At 42.7% G+C, this 17,159-nt stretch overlaps 1 protein-coding gene across 4 annotated transcripts; it reads right to left on the bottom strand.

Annotated features, from left to right (window-relative positions):
* Positions 1-1,224: 1,224 nt before the first annotated feature.
* On the bottom strand, positions 1,225-16,831 carry trmt44 (tRNA methyltransferase 44 homolog). Of its 4 annotated transcripts, none has more exons than XM_080485852.1 (11): positions 16,310-16,816; positions 15,583-15,700; positions 14,651-14,870; positions 14,498-14,566; positions 14,095-14,202; positions 12,466-12,537; positions 10,859-10,965; positions 10,359-10,542; positions 9,364-9,691; positions 2,815-2,931; positions 1,225-1,901 (listed from the first exon to the last, which is right to left on the bottom strand). In XM_080485852.1, the coding sequence occupies exons 1-11, from the start codon at positions 16,665-16,667 to the stop codon at positions 1,678-1,680; spliced, it is 1,905 nt and encodes a 634-aa protein (XP_080341978.1). In that variant the 5' UTR covers positions 16,668-16,816; the 3' UTR covers positions 1,225-1,677. The 4 variants fall into 4 exon arrangements, with proteins under 4 accessions (XP_080341978.1, XP_080341979.1, XP_080341980.1 ...); XM_080485853.1 differs by having other exon boundaries at positions 14,657-14,870; positions 16,310-16,796; XM_080485854.1 differs by lacking the exon at positions 14,498-14,566 and having other exon boundaries at positions 16,310-16,796.
* Positions 16,832-17,159: the final 328 nt, after the last annotated feature.

Consider the following 17,159-nt stretch of genomic DNA (forward strand, 5'->3'; position numbering starts at 1 on the left):
CCACAACCCAAAGACATAGAGGCCAGTGTGTGCAGTCAGCTGGGATCGACTGGGTAAAGAAAATAGGTGGAGTTTGATGTTGTAATAAATCTAATTTGCTTCTGTAAAAAACTGCACATTTATTACAATCCAGCTTTCAAACAACGCAGTGATTTTTAAATAAACACGAAGTGCCGTAGTATAAATGTAATGTATTTATGCATATATTTATCATATTGTGAATATTTGAAAATACTACAAAAGGCACAAATTATAAAACCAACTAAGCACTTAAAATGTCCTTTTACCAGTTCTTCTTTCAATAGGTTCAGTCACATTCTATATTGCACTAAATGTCTTTAACAACTCGGAATGGAAAATATTTTGGATGTCTTCATTTTATGTTTCTCAAGCAATTTACTCCACAAGTTTTCTTAAAGGTCCCCTATTATGCACAATTGACTTTATAATAGTTTTCTACTAGTAATATGTGTCCCTACAGACTGTGTATGAGTCCCAGAAGTAAATAAAGTCTGTCATCTCCCTCACTTGTTGCTCCACTTTTAGCGAATGTGCGCTCAAACAGGCAATTTAGAGATTTTCCCTTCATGACATCATGCAGGGAAATAACCACGCCCTCTGGCAGTGGACACTCACTTTGACTTTTGGCATCAGCGGCATGGTAGTAACTGTAACACACTGACCATCCTGGAACGTCCTGCTGCAGCTGCAGAAACACAATGTTGTTGCACCTACGACACTGATGTGAAATTTCTGAAAAATATGAGACCCTTTAAGTAAATTCGTTATCCATTTGTTTTAAAGTGTTAAAGTGGTCTCCACACACATTCTGCAGTTCTGCACATCCTGGTCCAATGAAGACGTCCGGTCCTCAGAATTCAATGGCAGCATGTTTTAGACATCTCACGACTCCAGTTGTCGTGTCTGTACACGCCTGCTTAGGGGAACACATTTTGACTCGGTTTGCTGTTGTGCTTCATTGCATCAGTGGTCTGATTATCGACTGTCACATATACAAACAACCCCCCCACCCCCCTCCTCCTCCTCTGGCTCCCCGCCGCAGCCCCCAGGAGGGCCTCACTGTCTGTGACATTTGAGCCGCGGGGTGATGCCACACCGCCAGAAAGAGACACAACAGTGCGCGCCCATCCAGAGGGGACGACACACGGCTCACCCCTCAACTCCGGCCAACAAATAATTCATACCGCTAACATTTACTTTGTTCAAACGCTGTTCGGCTTTTATCCGACAACCCTGTCGGCACAGCTCAAAGTACATTTTCCAGGGGAATGAAACGTCTCATTGCGGTGCAGAGGCAAATACTGCAAAATATAGTGAATGTTTGACATAGCACAGAATAAAGACAAAGACACCGTTTGAGATTAAATTTCATTTGATAAAACGGGTGTCAGCGAGCTCCAGTAGCGAAACCTTGAGCTCCACCAGGAAGCCTCACATTTTTGGCAGAGAGGAAAGAGGAACACTGAGACACTGCATTCCCAGAAAGAATGCAAGATTGCATCACACTAATTGGTCATAACCTTTTTCCTCATTTCTTTTTTTTTTTTTAATCTTGCTGGGCTGAACACAGTTCAGCCTTCAAATTAGAAATTAAGTCACTGAATATAAAAAAAATTAAATAAAAATCAAATAACTGGAGGAATGAGCAGATCAAAATTAATTCCTAATCTTCTTCAGGGGTCTGGTCGAGGGCCGCATTTCGTCCAGTCCATGGGCGTAGGCACAGCTTTCAGCCTGCAGGGGGCAGCCCTGAGGGTGGTTTACGTGAAACCAGCACAGGCGAGTTTTCAGGGCGCCGGGGGCGACGGGCCTCCTCTTGGTGTCGACCCTGGTCGACCTCTTCTCCCGCCAGTCTCGTATGTAGACTCTTCCTCCTTCCACTGAGAGCCACAGAAAGAAAACCTTCAATCAAACGAGTCTCTCTTTCTTTTTGGCTTCGTGGGCCGGATTGGAGCCTCTTGCGGGCCTCATGTTTGACACTAAATGTTTAACTACCAAAGTGCAGGTCACCATTTCTAAAGCTTGTTTTCATAGAAATGAGAAGCGGCGTTCCCACTCAGCGTGGCTCAAAGCCCAAATAAATACAACAAGCCTGCGACTCACAACGATTTGTAATCATAATGGTGATGTTATTAATATCAGATTTAAAAATGTCAACAGGTTATATGCTGGATTTCTTAAAAAAAAAAAAAAAAACACACTTCACAACTGCAAAATCAACTTAAACGCGAGCAGTAATCAAACCAAAGTAATCAAGTCTCCACTCTTTACAACCAGGGTTTGCAGAGGAGCGTCTCTGAACATTGAAGACAGAGTTCAAACTAAGACCAGGAAACTACCGACACAACAGAAGATTAGAGATGTAGTCGGATGAGTGTCACTTTCTGCTGAGATGGGATGAAACAGGATTTGAATCCATACCAACAAGTATCACCACAGATTTGAAGGAAAAAGGAGATTTGATCACATCTCAGTTTATCCAGGCTCGCTGGTGTTGTGTCATTATAAGGTCATTCACTTTTTCCATCGATGATTGTTTGATTTCTTATTTCAATAAAAAAGCATTTTGAATCTGTTGTTACTTGTATTTCTGTTTGTACCTCCTCGGGATCATTTCTAATAGACCAGGCTGAATTGAATTAGATAGAAATTAGACTCTATTACAATATGGAACATGTAAAGTCTTCCGTGCAGCTCCTCTAGTTCAGATCATCGCAGTGTGACTATATTGTCACTGTGCGGCCGACTTTACACGCCATTTAATTTAAATTGTAACGTGTGCAGCCAAAGTACCTCTGAAGACTTGATGGTTGTTCTTCAGAAGCGTCTGAAGGCCTCCGCACTCTTTCTTCAGCAGCGGCAGGGTTTCCTGCTCCAACAGCCCGACAACCTCGCTCACAGAAAGGCTTCCTGAGGAGGAGACGAGGGAAAGGATGAAAAAAAGAAAACGGAGCAGGAGGGGAATCTATCGACGTTCCTGTCATTGATGTATCAACACGCAGATTTAAGCACGGACATCTTTTTTTTCTCCACGGTGTTGTGCAACTGGCCGCTCAATGCAACACGTATATCTGAATTTGACTTGAAGAGAGGAGGACGAACGCCGCTGCCACTGTCTTTCTGTGAAATGGACTGATTTGAAGCTGCTCCAACAACCTGTCACAGCAGCCGACATTCATCCCCCCCCCCCCCCCCCCGGTGGGACTGATATTTCACATACCAGAGAGCAGAAGTAAAAAAAGAGGAGTAATTGAAAAATAGCTACAAAAGGAGTCAGCTGGAATGTAAGCGGATAGGATGACGCTCTGGCTCCGCGCTCACAGCGCTCCACCTTTGGGCGACTCTTCGTGAGGTTTACAGTATTTCTGGCTTTGCCCTTTCTACCCCCAGAGGAGAATTCAATTAGGATTGACCTTTGGTTCATACAAATGACAACGCCCCCCACCCTCCTCCTTTTTGCGCTGACATATCGGAGACACACAACATGATTTCTAATACTGCTTTGTAGCAATATTTGACCTAAATTTGAACTCTTCATCATACTGGTTAGTTTCAAAATAAAACAGCATTCCAAGAACTCTCATCAAACCTCCTTATAATCTCTCATCTTGTTCTCCTGCCACCGTAATACAAGAAAGCAAATTGTCTGCTCGATTACACCCTAAATTTAGTTGGTGAAATTGGTGATTAATTCCTGCGCTGCCGCGTGCGAAACTCCGCAGACTGCCGTCCCGCAGCTGAGATGGCAGGGAACTCCAAGGCCTTAACATAATATCAATACACCATTTAGAGCTGCCCTTTACTGCCCGCGATGTTAATGGGGATTAATGGGAGAAGGACAGTATTGACGGAGCAGATTCAGCTCGGACTAAGACCAAACGATTATTAATGGCTTGGCTAAATGTACAGTCGGACTTGTTTAAAGGTGAAAGTCCACCGCCAGAAGGAAAAAAATAAATTAATTTAAATTTAATTTAAAGAATTATTAAAAGCTGTGAAATCTGTGAGTGGAGGAATCGTACCTGCCGACCAGGAGCTCAACTTTAACACAAAGTTGCTTGTGATCTATTGAAACATGAAGATATTAGATACCCATAATGCAACAGGGGTTTTTTTTGACATTCCGCTGGATTTTGGACCAAAAGGTTTCATTAAAATTGGCTTTATGTTGAGATTATGGTCATTGTTTGTAGTATTTGTGAAAATATAGACATTTTTCACCCCAATAAAGAAAAGCTTCTATTTTACCAGTCCGTCCCACTCAAGATGGAAATTAGCTGTATGTGGCAACTGAACCAAAATGTGTTTGACACTCCTGCTGTAAGTGGTAGAAAGCACTGATGTCTCTATTCTAATTTAAGAAAAAAAAATTCAACTCAAGTATAGTAACCAAGTAGGAATACTTATTCGCCACCTGAGCGATCCCTCAGCAAATGGCCTCTGACTCAGTGACTACTTGCTTTCTACTGCTGGAGAATTGAGTCCTCCACGTGAAAAATCAAGTTTGACTCCGAGACGTTCGACACCGAGCAGCTGTACAGGATGTCAGAACACAAACCACTGGCCTTACTGCCGCGTTGTCTTTAAAAACGGATGAATGTTTTCTAGACAATCAAACTCGTCCATTTCTTTAGCGCATCCGAACCAAAGATCTTAGCGGGCCCCTTCCCTCACACATCAGCTCTGACTCGTCCCCGCCCACTCCATCCATCCTGCTGCACTCTCCTCTTCGCCTCACTCTTGCGCTGCACTGCCAGGATTATCTTGCTGAATTAAACCTTCTTTACTTGATTGTTCAAGTCGTTGACTCAGATGCTTTCAAGCTATCCTGAGTTACACTTTACAAGCTGGTGATTCACTCGTCTCTGAGGTCAAAATCAAGTGTAAGAGCGTCACGACTGATGTTTACATTTAATAAAACTGATGTTTGTGCAGACTTGCGTGTCAAATTATGCGGAAAAATAATTACCTGCTTAAAGTATTGCAGAATCTAAACCTTTCCTCTATTCAGGTTCACCACAGCAACGTGCCTATTCTCCATCGCTTACCATTCCTTAAAAGGAAAGATTTGGTCAATAAAATGTCAGGAAATTGTTGGAAATGCCAATCAGCACCTCCTTCCACACGTCGCTCCACTTGGCAAGTCAAAAATGACATTTTACAACCTAATTTTTTCTGTTGTTTTAAAGTGCTTACCGATTTTCTGAAGAAAAAAAAAAAAAAAAGGGGAGGTAAGAAGTGCCTCTATTAAAACACTGCATCTCAAGTGTGTTGTACTGTGCCTCTAAATATCTTACCGGGCCGAATGCCGCAGAGAGAGCGTGAGAGACGCATGTCGGATGTACAGCGACACAGGTCTTTATTCTCTGCACGGTTACATAACTTGCATGTGCTCAGTCAGCAGCGTGGCATGCATGAATTAGTAACTTTTTTTTTTTTTTTCCCCCCCCGAGCTGCAGGAGCCGGCTTCACACGTCAACTGCTCGAAATGCAAGTTTAGTTTAGCTCCAACGCACAGGTGTCACGCCACCCCACATAGATTAACTTATGTAGTCAGAATACAGCAATACAGCAAATGTCTTCACTAAAAAATTGTTTATTCTGTAAAATAAACTGAAGAATTCAAATTTATCTTGATACTTGAGACTTTTTTTGAGCGGTAATGTTGGTGAGCAAACTTTGATATTGTTAGTTTGAAAGAAACGGCGAACGGGTTCAACAGAACCGCGTCTCATTGTTGTCATTTTTAAAGCCGAATATGTTTTGGTTTTTTTAACAAGTAGAGGAAAAGAAACGACCAAATCTGAATTTTTGGCAAAGCCAGGAAGCAAAATCCAAACAGAAAGCCGCTTGAAGTTTCGCTCAAATGTCAAAAGCAAGCCGAGGAACATTTGTAAAAAGCTGCCCGTCTCTGAAGACAAATTTTGGAAAGAGGAGAAACTAAACCCAGGAGCCCTTTCAGTGACTCTTCTGGACGTGTTCAGCATCGGCAGGCTCACCCTGGATTTAGCCTTTGTTCTTACACAGCAGATAACTGGTAGGAATACCTCAATACAAATGCATACTCATGCATAAATCATAGATGGTGGTGCATTATTCATCCAGTCATCTCTATACAGAGTTACAGTCTGCCTTTATTCGCTCTGCCTCATATTTTCTATCTCTAATTTCGGCGCTGATAGAGAATTTTCCCTTTTAATGATAGTCGTCATCATCCCTTATTGTGTGTGTGTGTGTGTGTGTGTGTGTGTGTGTGTGTGTGTGTGTGTGTGTGTGTGTGTGTGTGTGTGTGTGTGTGTGTGTGTGTGTGTGTCAGCTGGGAGCAAAGGCACTGACAAAGGTGATGAGTGGGTGGAGTGTGTGTGTGTGTGAAAGAGTGTGCGTATGTGTGTGAATGTGTGTGGGACTCTGTACTGTGCAGAGCAGGAAGTGGCTGGTGGAGGGTGAGATGCAGAGTTCAAAGTGGCATCGTGAGGCCCTGCTGATTGATGGCGCGTATTGGGGGGGGGGGGGGGGGGGGTCAGATGAGACTACATAAGCCAGTGACATGAGGCGGGAGCAGCCAGAGGAACATTTAAAAGGCACCAAGACGAAGTGTGAGAGGCACATTAACGGGCACAACATAGAGGTTTTCGTTTAAAAGTAGATAAATATGAATATATAAATCTCATGTTTAACGTGGCTTTCATACACAACAGTGTTGAGTCCCCATAACATCATGCAATCACTTTTTATGCGGCTACTGAATGTCGTATTTCTCTCTCAAACCTCGAGAACATTTCTGGCTCTACAAGGTACATTATCGTGTACATTAACGAGATAACTTCATCTTTCATGCTTCTTAGAACTTCAACTCCTTTCCAGGATCAGCGCATGCTGGTTTTCCCCTCCAATAACAGATTCACTACTCCCTCTGGTGGTAAGAAGTGGTATTGCAAGAGGGGGAGGCGATAAGGCTAGCTGGTTTGCTTGCAAATGCGAGTGGAATTTACATTTTTAAAAGTAATATTTTGAACAGCAACTTTGTCTGGCATCCAAAAAAGCGAACTAGGCATATAAATCCATATATATTCCAATGTTTCCTTCAAACGGTTTTGTATAAAGTGTGATCCGACAGTACGAAAATGTCTGAAGGAATTTTACAACACACTGATTTGAAATATGCAACTTGCTGCCTCATTGAATGCAATATTGAGACAGTGGTTGTGTATCAAAATAACTTAGAGGTATAACTAATCTGAATCGAAATCTGAAGCTGTTCCTTTAGTTTGTTGGTATTTTTGTGATTTTCCACCAAATTAAAAGTGTCTGTCGCCTCAACACATGCTGATGATCTGAACTGCATTCACGATATTCAACAGTTAGAATTTGGATTTTTTTTTGCCAGGAGATGAGAGCATTGGTACAAAGCGATGTGGTATGCACATAAAATAAAACTGCAAGCAAAATGTTTATTTCCATAGAATTTTCTGGAAGTTTCAGCTACAGAAGAGCTGAAGAGCCATGTTAGGAGTTTTATTTAGTAGTTTTTGTATTTGAGATCTTCCTTTTCTCCTGCCTGGCAGCTCAATCTCCAACTTCCTTTATCTAATATATCCATTATCTCTCCTCAGTCCAATCATTGCAGGCCTCACTACTCTCACAAACCTTCGATTTAACTCTTGATGTTAATCTCCTGTTGCACATAAGCCCTGATCTTCATCTCCTCATTCCTAATTGCTGTTCATTCTAAACACAAACTTTATTTTCTTCCGTCTTCTGTCACCTCCTTGTTGTACAGCAGAATGTTTTAAAGGAGACATATCATGCTTTTAAATCCTTCCTTTTTACATATAAATCATACAGTTGTGGTCTATACAACGCGAAACTGCAATGCTTGGGTCTGAATTCCTCATTATTATAGCTCCACAGGCCCCTTTTCAACCCCTTTTCTGATGCGCTTCTGAGAGCAACTCGTTTTGGGGCGGTCTCTTCAAATGCAAATGAGACACTTCATACCCCTCCTCCTCTCCAGGTTGCAGAGGTGACACTCGGTTCAACGTCACCCTGTTCGGCCATCTTTGTAGTTTGATAGAACAGATACAATTATCTAGCGGCGCAGAAACTTTATATTCACACATTATTTACAAAATGTCAACAACGGAAGATTTGTCCATCCAGCCATACATGTTGGAGCCAGAGTCGGACCCGGCGGAGCGAGATGAAAATGACGATGATGCACCTACAGAACAACGTCTTCATATGGATGTAACGCAATGGTGTGTTACTATATTTACACTAACTTCTCCATCCATGCCCACTACTACAATACTGCCTGTATTACAACGACTATTTAACACAGAAGTTACATTATAATCTAAAACGAGCACACAGCGCTAACATATGAAGACGGTGCAACTGCTAATGCTAACAAAACAATGACAGGGACGTCTTATCATCACACTTTTTAGCGTTATATACAGCTTACCGAAGTGCTCTGTTCGTCGTCTCCATAGATAGAAGGAACTGACCGCTCAATCAGACCAAGTCTTTCGGCAAATCCTTCTTTATACTGGCGGAGGTTGTTGAAGCAGTCGTCCTTAAAGTGCTTCGCGCACACAAAAATGACCTTACCCACAGATGTGGGTACATTTCTGTGAAAAATAAAACTCAACCAGGCACTTCGAAAAGGTTCTGATGCTGGGAGACGGTGTAACGAAGCTTGTGGGTTACTACATCCAACAACCGAACATTTCGACTTATCCTCTCGTAACTTCGGTTGGACTACAAAATCGCAGCGAGAAACAAAAATGGCGGATTGCTCGAAATGTCGATGTCCTAATTTGGCAGTTCCGCTGAGAATACTGTGACGTCATTGTTCAAAAAACGTAATAGAGAATAGAAAAATCGAAACCGATCGCAAAATATGACCAAAACAGAATATAAAGATATCAACGGAGCACCTGAAGAGACTACTTTGAACTTTTCTGTACTTCTAAACACTCTAAATATACAACAAAATGCATTTAAGGGCTAAAAAAGGATTTAGCATGATATGTCCCCTTTAAGATTTAAGTATCAAGACATTTGCGCCTTTTCTCGACTTCACAGGTTTCTCTGCCACTCATTTTTAGCCTTAAATTAAAGTTCAGCTTCCTCGCTACAGCCACCGCAAAGTAATGACTTCAGGAATCCCCGACGTAAACATTGATGAAACTTGGATCGGCACACTTCACAGATGAATCGTCCTATTTTGGATTTCATCCGAACCCGTTCGTCGCTTCAGCGGCGGCTCGTGTCCGGGGAGACTTGTGTAATTATTTATTTCCTCTCGAGTGTTTCGTGGCTGCTGTTGGATTTTACCTCCGCCGTTCCAGGAAACCTCGCCGTCATTCGCAGTCATCAACAGAAGGGCATGGGCGACCCGCAGGACGACGGCGTCGACCAATTCTCGCGGGAGCGCGGCGCAGTTCCGAACCGTCTCGACCTTGTCTCGGGGCCGAAACCCGGCTCCCCAGGTGCCGTCACCGCCTGCGTTCCCATGGCAACTGTCCTCATCATTCGTCACAGCCGACCTTTGAACCGTGACCCCGGGGCCGGGCTGGCGGCTGAGGATGTAACGAGCCCGCCGCTGCTCTGCCTCCGTCTCCTCAGACAGCCGGTAGTTTCTCGTCTTCCCTACAAGACACACCTGCAGGTGGAGGAGCTGAATGTCAGGGAGGACGGGCCGCGGAACGCCGGAAACTCAACGCACAAGACACACAGCGCAAACACGTCCGAGCACTGAGCATCAAAACAAAAAAGCTGTTTACCGTTTATTTTCCGTGGAAGAAACATCCTAAAAGCTTCATTAAATGATGTTTTCTACCATCAAAGGCTTATTTTACATAATGCGTTATCTGTGTGTTTGGTCTTTTAAAAGCTCATCTGAGGTTGTCCCCATTCTCACTGCGAGCTGTAAAACATGTCATTCATGTTCTGCTTTTAGGCTTTAAAATCAATAAACGCTTTTTACTGGACGGAGAGAAGACTCGGTGTGCGTTTTCTTTTGCGTTTGCTTCGTTTCATCCCAATTAGAGAGCTTTAGTAAAATATTTCATGCTCGTCTTCGGCCTTAATAATGAAGGAAAGTATCTTTGTAGCGTGAATAATATGGGCTGAGGACATCGACGCTGCATACACAAAATACTTCAAATGTGATCTCATTTTTACTGGGAAGATAAGAAGTGGGGGAGATCTTTGCTAATGCTTGTTTTGGAAGAGTCACCGACAGTAAAAAGATGTCAAACCACCGCTGATGAACTGGATGAGTCACACGTGTTTACTATGAAGCTCCCGGTTCGCTTTTATACGCCTACCCTCTTTGTGGATGGTATTCTCAGGCAGTCTTCTTCGGTGTCGAAGCCACAGACTTGGCTGACCTCAGAGATGAAGTCGATGTATTCCTTATACTGGGACTTCTTACACTGGCGTCTCTGGTATTTTCCATAGAAGTCGAAGAAACAACAGGGGAGGACGAAGTACCGGCAGGAGGAAGACGACCTGCGACATGAAAATCACAGTAAATGTGAAGTGGGCGGAGGTGCTACTTGTGCACACTGGAGACATTTTCCACTGTTTTCAAATGGAAACTTGTTCACCGACGAGCTTGAGAGGATGAATATCTGGAGTCACATGCGAGGAAAGAGTGAGCGCTCAGGCCGAGGCTCAACGTCGCCATCAGGTGGGCGATCGAGGACAAAAGCATATCTTCACCCATCACCCCCCCACCCCCCCCTGCCCCATAATGTTATTCCAAATTGGAGAGATCAGCTGGCACTTGAGCTGCTGAGCGTGATTGTGTCCCCTGATGACTTGCCTGGCTGCCATAACGGGGATCCACGGCGTGAGCTCGTCCGAGTGGTTCCCAATCAGCCAGTCTGTACCCGGGAATAAGAAGCTCTCGCCGGGAGTAATTGCCTTTTCCTGAAATAGCAAAGACCCAAAAAAGCACAAGAGCTCCTGAGAGCAGGGACGACACGCGCCGGCTTGATTTAATTCAGAATCACTTCATGGAAATTGTGTAAATGGGAAACTTTTTTTTTTTTTTGAAACTTGAAACTTTTAATGCGACGCAGAGCGTGCACTGCGGGGAGGTTTAGGGAGGCTCATGCAGCTCCTCGGCTTGTTTTTCTGTGGATTCACCTTCTTATCTAGACTAAACACACAATAAGCGCGTTTCTCCTTTATAGGTTGATAGAAACATTTTCATCCCAGTGATGATGTGAGCTGAGAGTAATAAAGGTTGCGAGGTTCGCGGCGGCCCCCGGGGGCCCCCAGGTTGCTCTACCAGACCCGCTCTGCTGAAATGAGTCAATAATAGATGACTTGAAATGGAAGCAGTCAGCAGCTTGTCAAATGAGCGACGGCGGCTAGGAGGACAGACGTCAAAGTGCTTTGTGTTTTCGGAGACAAGTTTGTCTGGAAGTCAGCGTATGGTCCCATGAATCCGAGCGTGAGCTGATCACCGGGATTAAATCAATCATGTGATCTGCTGCAAGACGCACGCATGCAGAGCAATCATTAGAAGAAGTCTCTCAGGAGTCCCCGCAGCACTGAATGTTTAATTAAATTTGCGATAAATGGTGTCATCACGAGAACGCAGTTCTCCTTGGAGACGTTACGAGTTCAATCCGAGGCTGAATCTGCTTTTCTTTATTAAATACTTCTCTGAAATATATATATATATATATATATATATATATATATATATATATAAATGTTTGTTTGGATGTGTTTTGGTATTATTGCACCTGGAGGATCAAACTTCCAATTTCTCCCGATCACACAATGAAGACATTATTTACTGTTTTTATGCTCATTTGTGTATTAATTTATTCTTTAACAGCTTTTAACGCATTTTACGTTTTGTTCTGTTGCGCCGTGTCATCATTCTATTCATTTATTCATTGATTCGTTTATGTGTTATTGCATCTTGAAGATTTCACTTCCAGTGTTGATCAAGTAACTTGTGTTGAAGACATTGTGCCGCATTCTGTTCCATTGATAAAATCTATTCATTTCCATAAAAAAAGCATAATCTGTGTGACAAATCTCCAAGCAACAAGCTAGATTTATTTAATTCTAATTTTAATTTCAAATGTTTCCATTTAGTAGCTGTAACGAAGGTTCACTGGCTTATTTCCAATGCGCATTAATGCAAACTATATTCTCTTGATCTGAAAAAGTTGCATGAAGAACTAAACAGTTTCCATTAAAATGTGAAACTATTATCCACTTAATCGCAGCACAAAGCCATAATAGCAGCGAGGGGGCGAAGAAAGCTGAAAAGACAGCTGCTGCACATGAACGGTGTCTCCCCGGCTCCACCGTTTCAGGTGAAAAGATAATAACATACTGCATTAAACCACAAAAAAATTCAGAAAATAGTTCTGATCCCGCCTTCTTCCTTCTGAGCTCGCTCACCTCCAGCACGGTCCGGGGGCCGTACGTGTCCCAGATCCTCCTCCTCCGGACGTCGATGCCTTTCCCGGGGTGCTGCAACACAAGACGGCGCGGCTATCAGCGGCGGCCCGGTTCACACTCTTATTGCTCGTGTAATTTCGATTCCACCTGTCCTCGTGTGTGATTGCCGAGCGCGTCGTCACAGAGCGGCAGATTTAAAGCTATTCACAGACACGAACGCGCCTCACCTGGATTCACACCGCCTCCGTGGTATTGATTCCCCTGCCGGGGAGGATTTGGTTGATTGAAAAGACCTCGGCTGTTTAATCAATTCACACTTTCAGTCAATTCTCAGTCATTCCAACTGACTGAAAATACTAGTACGAGCTGGGATTAGACTGGAGAAGTGGATTATATAATCAAAATTGAAACATTATTATTTCTCGTGAGGTTCATGTGGGTGATACTTGTATTTATGGTACGGTCACTGTGATTACTGAGCGTGGAGGTTAACGTAGATGCTCTGGTGACTCATCGTACAGAGACGCACCTGTTAACCTGCATGCAGCCGGGAAGAATCGGGGTCAGTGGCTGCTTCACCTGTCAAGCATGAAATGTGATGACAAATGTACCAATTCCTGTGTGCCGCTTAGATTTAATTCTGTCCAACCTGAAGGCGGTTAACTATGAATAAGAAAATACTAACTAATAATAAAACTAGAGAAAAACAGTTAAGGAAAGAGAAAAATTTGCTCTTATCGTGAAAACTAGAAACAAGTGATAAATTCCATATGTCTGAATGGACAGAATGTACATCAGGAAGAAGAAACGTGGGGAAATAAATCAATTGTTTGTTTGCAATTGGGAAAATCACTTTGTTTTTGTCCATGAATAGTAGAACTTAACACTGTCATTATATCTCTTATCTAGTATCATACGAGGATAAAAGTTAAATGCCGTGTAATTCATTATTTATATATCAGTTTGAATATAATTATGTGAATCTAATATTTAAGTTCACAACAACACGATGAAATGAAAACTTTATTATTAATGATATTAATTTATGGAGAATAGGTGATAAAAGAAGGTTGATTCTTCACACCTTTTGGACATGGATCAGGCCTGGAGCCCATCAGGGGATTTGTTTTCATCACTGGACGTAAAATCAGTTTAGTTCTGCTGTCATTTTTGTTTTAACGCTTTTGTTTTTCGTCAAACAGAATCTCTTTAATAACTATCACGAAATTATATTTTTATTTCACATATTGAAATTATTTTAATACTTATTACTTGGATGCAGAAAACAGCTTCAGGTACTTTTTCTGGCCGCTGAACACACTGACAACATTTTGTTGATCTAAATAATTCTAATTAATGCAACTATTGACAAATCTTGTTGAGAAGTCATATAAAAGTTGCCTTTATGGGACATAAATCTCCACAATTTGATCAGAGCATGTTTGCTCAGAGGATATTCGGGTCTTTTATTTTAATAACAAGGACGAAACCGGCTTGTTGGAATCCAATATCATGAGATCCCATTAGATGGAATTCCTGTGCAAACAAGCACAGATTGAGTCTGTGAGAAATAATGTGCAGTTGCTTTACATCTCGTGACGAGACCTTCACCTCCTGCTGCTAACTCACCCCTTCGTTTGTCAGGATGTGAACCAGGAGGCCGTTTCCACAGCCCAGATCCACGAAGGACTGTCTGGCTGTGAGGCGGCGCTCCGCTCTCTCTCCGTCCCACAGCACCTGCAGACACAGAGACCGACACTGGTGTTGCTGTGCGGTTAGCCAGCTCTCCGTCGCTGTGGTGAAATCCAATTAACAGCAGCGGCGTGACACCTGCTGCCACTCACACCCTTTCACCTGCCTCTGGCGTGCGCTACCAAATGATTCATGGGGTCAAAGTCATTGCTTCACACTCACATCGACTGACCCGACATGTGACAGATAAATGTGGTTTTCACCTCCGTGTATGCTGAGCAGTGGTACAGAAGGATTTCTCAAGTCACACATCAGCCATTAATAGTCGAACTGCACCCACCAGGAGATACGTAGCGATGGCAACATCCTCATACACGAACTTCTCAGGATCTGTTACCTCTGGCCACACCTAAACAAAAAAATTAATAAATAAAACCAAATCCAGAAAACTGAGTAAACAAAAAAGCGAACACTCAGAGGACATTTCCATCACCTTCACCATGGCCTTGTACTTCTCCTTCAGCTGCTGGTACACCAGGCTGTACTTCTCCACCGGTAGAAGAGACAAGGTGCTCTTGAACTCGCTGCTCTTGCACTCGGCGGCCCAGCGCAGCAGCTTGGGCAGCAGGTCAGACGACAGCCAGGGCAGTTTGGGGTAGGCGACGCCGTCAGAGAACCAGTCGTCCACTGCCAGCACATGAAGCTCCAGGGCCCTGGAGGAAATATTACAAATAAAAGATTTTTTTAAAAAGCACCTCTTGTGATTTTCACACTTTATTGTTTGATTGTGATTTGCTGCCCAGGAAATTTAACCTGAATTACAGAGCTTTTTTTTTTTTAAAGTACACACGGTACGCACAACTTTAATTGACTTGTTTTATTATCTGTTGTTTGTTTTAGTGGTCTTTTCACGAGTGTTGTGGTTTTTCTTTCGTACTCTATCCCAAAAAATCCAAAAATACCAAACGTTCATATGAGGCTGAAAGCCGATGTGTCGCTTTAAAGTGGATTTTACCTGATAAAGGTGAACTAACTAAGAAGACAAAGACATTTAAGCTCGTCTACATCTACGTTCTAGTAGATTCAGTCTGGTCACACCTGAAACCTGCACCTCCGTTTGTTGCTCTGTTATTATAGTTTTCATCTGCAACAGACCTGAACATTTTCTTCATTTATTCCACTCTTTCACAAACACCACACAACCTATAATGACGGATCACTGCACTTGCTTGTAGCTTTTATTGATTTGTTCCTTAATATAGGTCAACGTCAACATTGTAAATACTGCTTTATTTCTTTCTTTTAAGATTGTGTGCCACTATTTTATTTAGTGTGTGTGCTGTATAATATAATATGTGAACATAATGCAATATCGCAGATCTTAAATTTATTTAAATTACTTGCAGTTTTAAACATTGCACTCACCATTCCTCACAGTCCTTGCTGTGGAGCTGAATCTGATAAATGTTGCTCCTCTTAAAAGACACTTTTCCTTCTTCATCCTCTTCAAATGGAATGAAAGTCACTCGTTGTCCTGCAAAATCTACAGAAGGGAAGACCAATTTACCTTTAACCTCTCCCCAAAGAGGAAAGGTTAAAGGTCAGTGTTCACCTTGACTCCACGTCACATAAGAAAACAAATCCAGGCAGAAATCTGGCTGTAATTATCAACTTACACGTGAAATTCAATAACAAAATCAGCATACTAACATCCCAAAAATGGTGCAAGAATTCAAAGTTTTCTGACCAAACAAGATTCAGAGAATCTCTGCACTGGCTGCCTGGGTGGCAAAGGATCTACTTCAAAATCTTACTCCTTGTCTATAAAGCTTTGAATGGTCTCGAGCCTGAAAACATCTCAGAATTACAAGTAAAATATGAAACAAGACGATCTCAGGATGAGGTTTACTGGTTTAGAGACAGAAGAAACAAGGTGAAGCGGATTTTAGTTTCTCTTCTCCTCACCTGTGGAACAAACTTCCTCCTGACACACACCCTTCTTTTGAATCAGACCTTAAAATACTATTAAGTAAAATCTAATGTTTATTGGAAGGCCTGAGCAGATAATAGTGTTTTCAGGCCTGATTTTAAAGACCAGGAAGAAGATAACTTACTGGGACTGATAAAACCTCTAACTGAAGTCAGGTTTTACCTTTCAGTATAACTTCTTTGTGCAGGGTTGTTCCGTAACAGTTCACTTTGGGAATGAAGGTTCTGGTGCTGGAGCTCCATGTGTTGTTGTTGTTGTTGTTTTGGTGAGCGCGTGCAGGCGAATCTCCACCGGAGAGGAAACACAGCACGTCCTCACAGAGCCGGTGGTTCCCCCGCTGGTCGCGCAGCAGGACATGCAGCTCCTCTCGGTCCACATCGCTGCTCTCCGTCTCTTTCACACCACAGAGGCGCTTGTTGACCACATGCGGTTTTTTAATCCAGACGTCTGTAGCAGACCAGAAACCATCAGGGAGGGTCGCACATCCTCCAGGAAACTTGACATCCGCGAGCTTCGTCATTCCTCGACACGTGTTTAAAGCCACTGAACGACACTAAAATAAGCATTTGTATACCATAGGCCTTATAAAGGTTGTGTTAGCGATTCAAAAAGAGCGCAAACGACAAACAAATGTCACTTCAGGGTGTGTTTAGAAATGTGTTCGTTGTCGCTGGATGATGACGTAAATGCGTCACCACACTGATGCGACAGAGGGCGCTGTTTACATTTCAAAACGTGTGCAACATAAGTGATGAACATAAAATTAAGGAATATAATTTATGTTTTTTCCCGTGGGCTCACCACCTGCAGGAAGGTTCTTAAATGGTGCGATGTGATCTGGGTGACAGTGCTCATACTGTCACCCCTGCAACCCAGAAATGGATAAGCGGAAGAAAATGAATGAATGAATGAATTTATGTTTTAAAACATGTTTGTGTCCTCCAACAAGAGGAAAACATGATAATTGTCCTAATTGCTACATTTGTTGCTGTTGCTGCTTGTTTATTTTAAG

Source organism: Lipophrys pholis, assembly GCF_963383615.2.
Source record: "Lipophrys pholis genome assembly, chromosome: 18".
NCBI classification, from domain to species: Eukaryota; Metazoa; Chordata; class Actinopteri; order Blenniiformes; family Blenniidae; genus Lipophrys; species Lipophrys pholis.

Bases quoted from the DNA above. Each gene is read 5' to 3' on its own strand.
- trmt44 (XM_080485852.1), bottom strand. From the start codon at position 16,667: ATGACGAAGCTCGCGGATGTCAAGTTTCCTGGAGGATGTGCGACCCTC. The intron at 14,871-15,582 runs GTGAGTGCAATG...TATTTCCTCCAG, and splicing joins AGCAAGGACTGTGAGGAATG to GGCCCTGGAGCTTCATGTGC. The intron at 14,567-14,650 runs GTGATGGAAATG...TTTTTTGTTTAG, and splicing joins AGTACAAGGCCATGGTGAAG to GTGTGGCCAGAGGTAACAGA.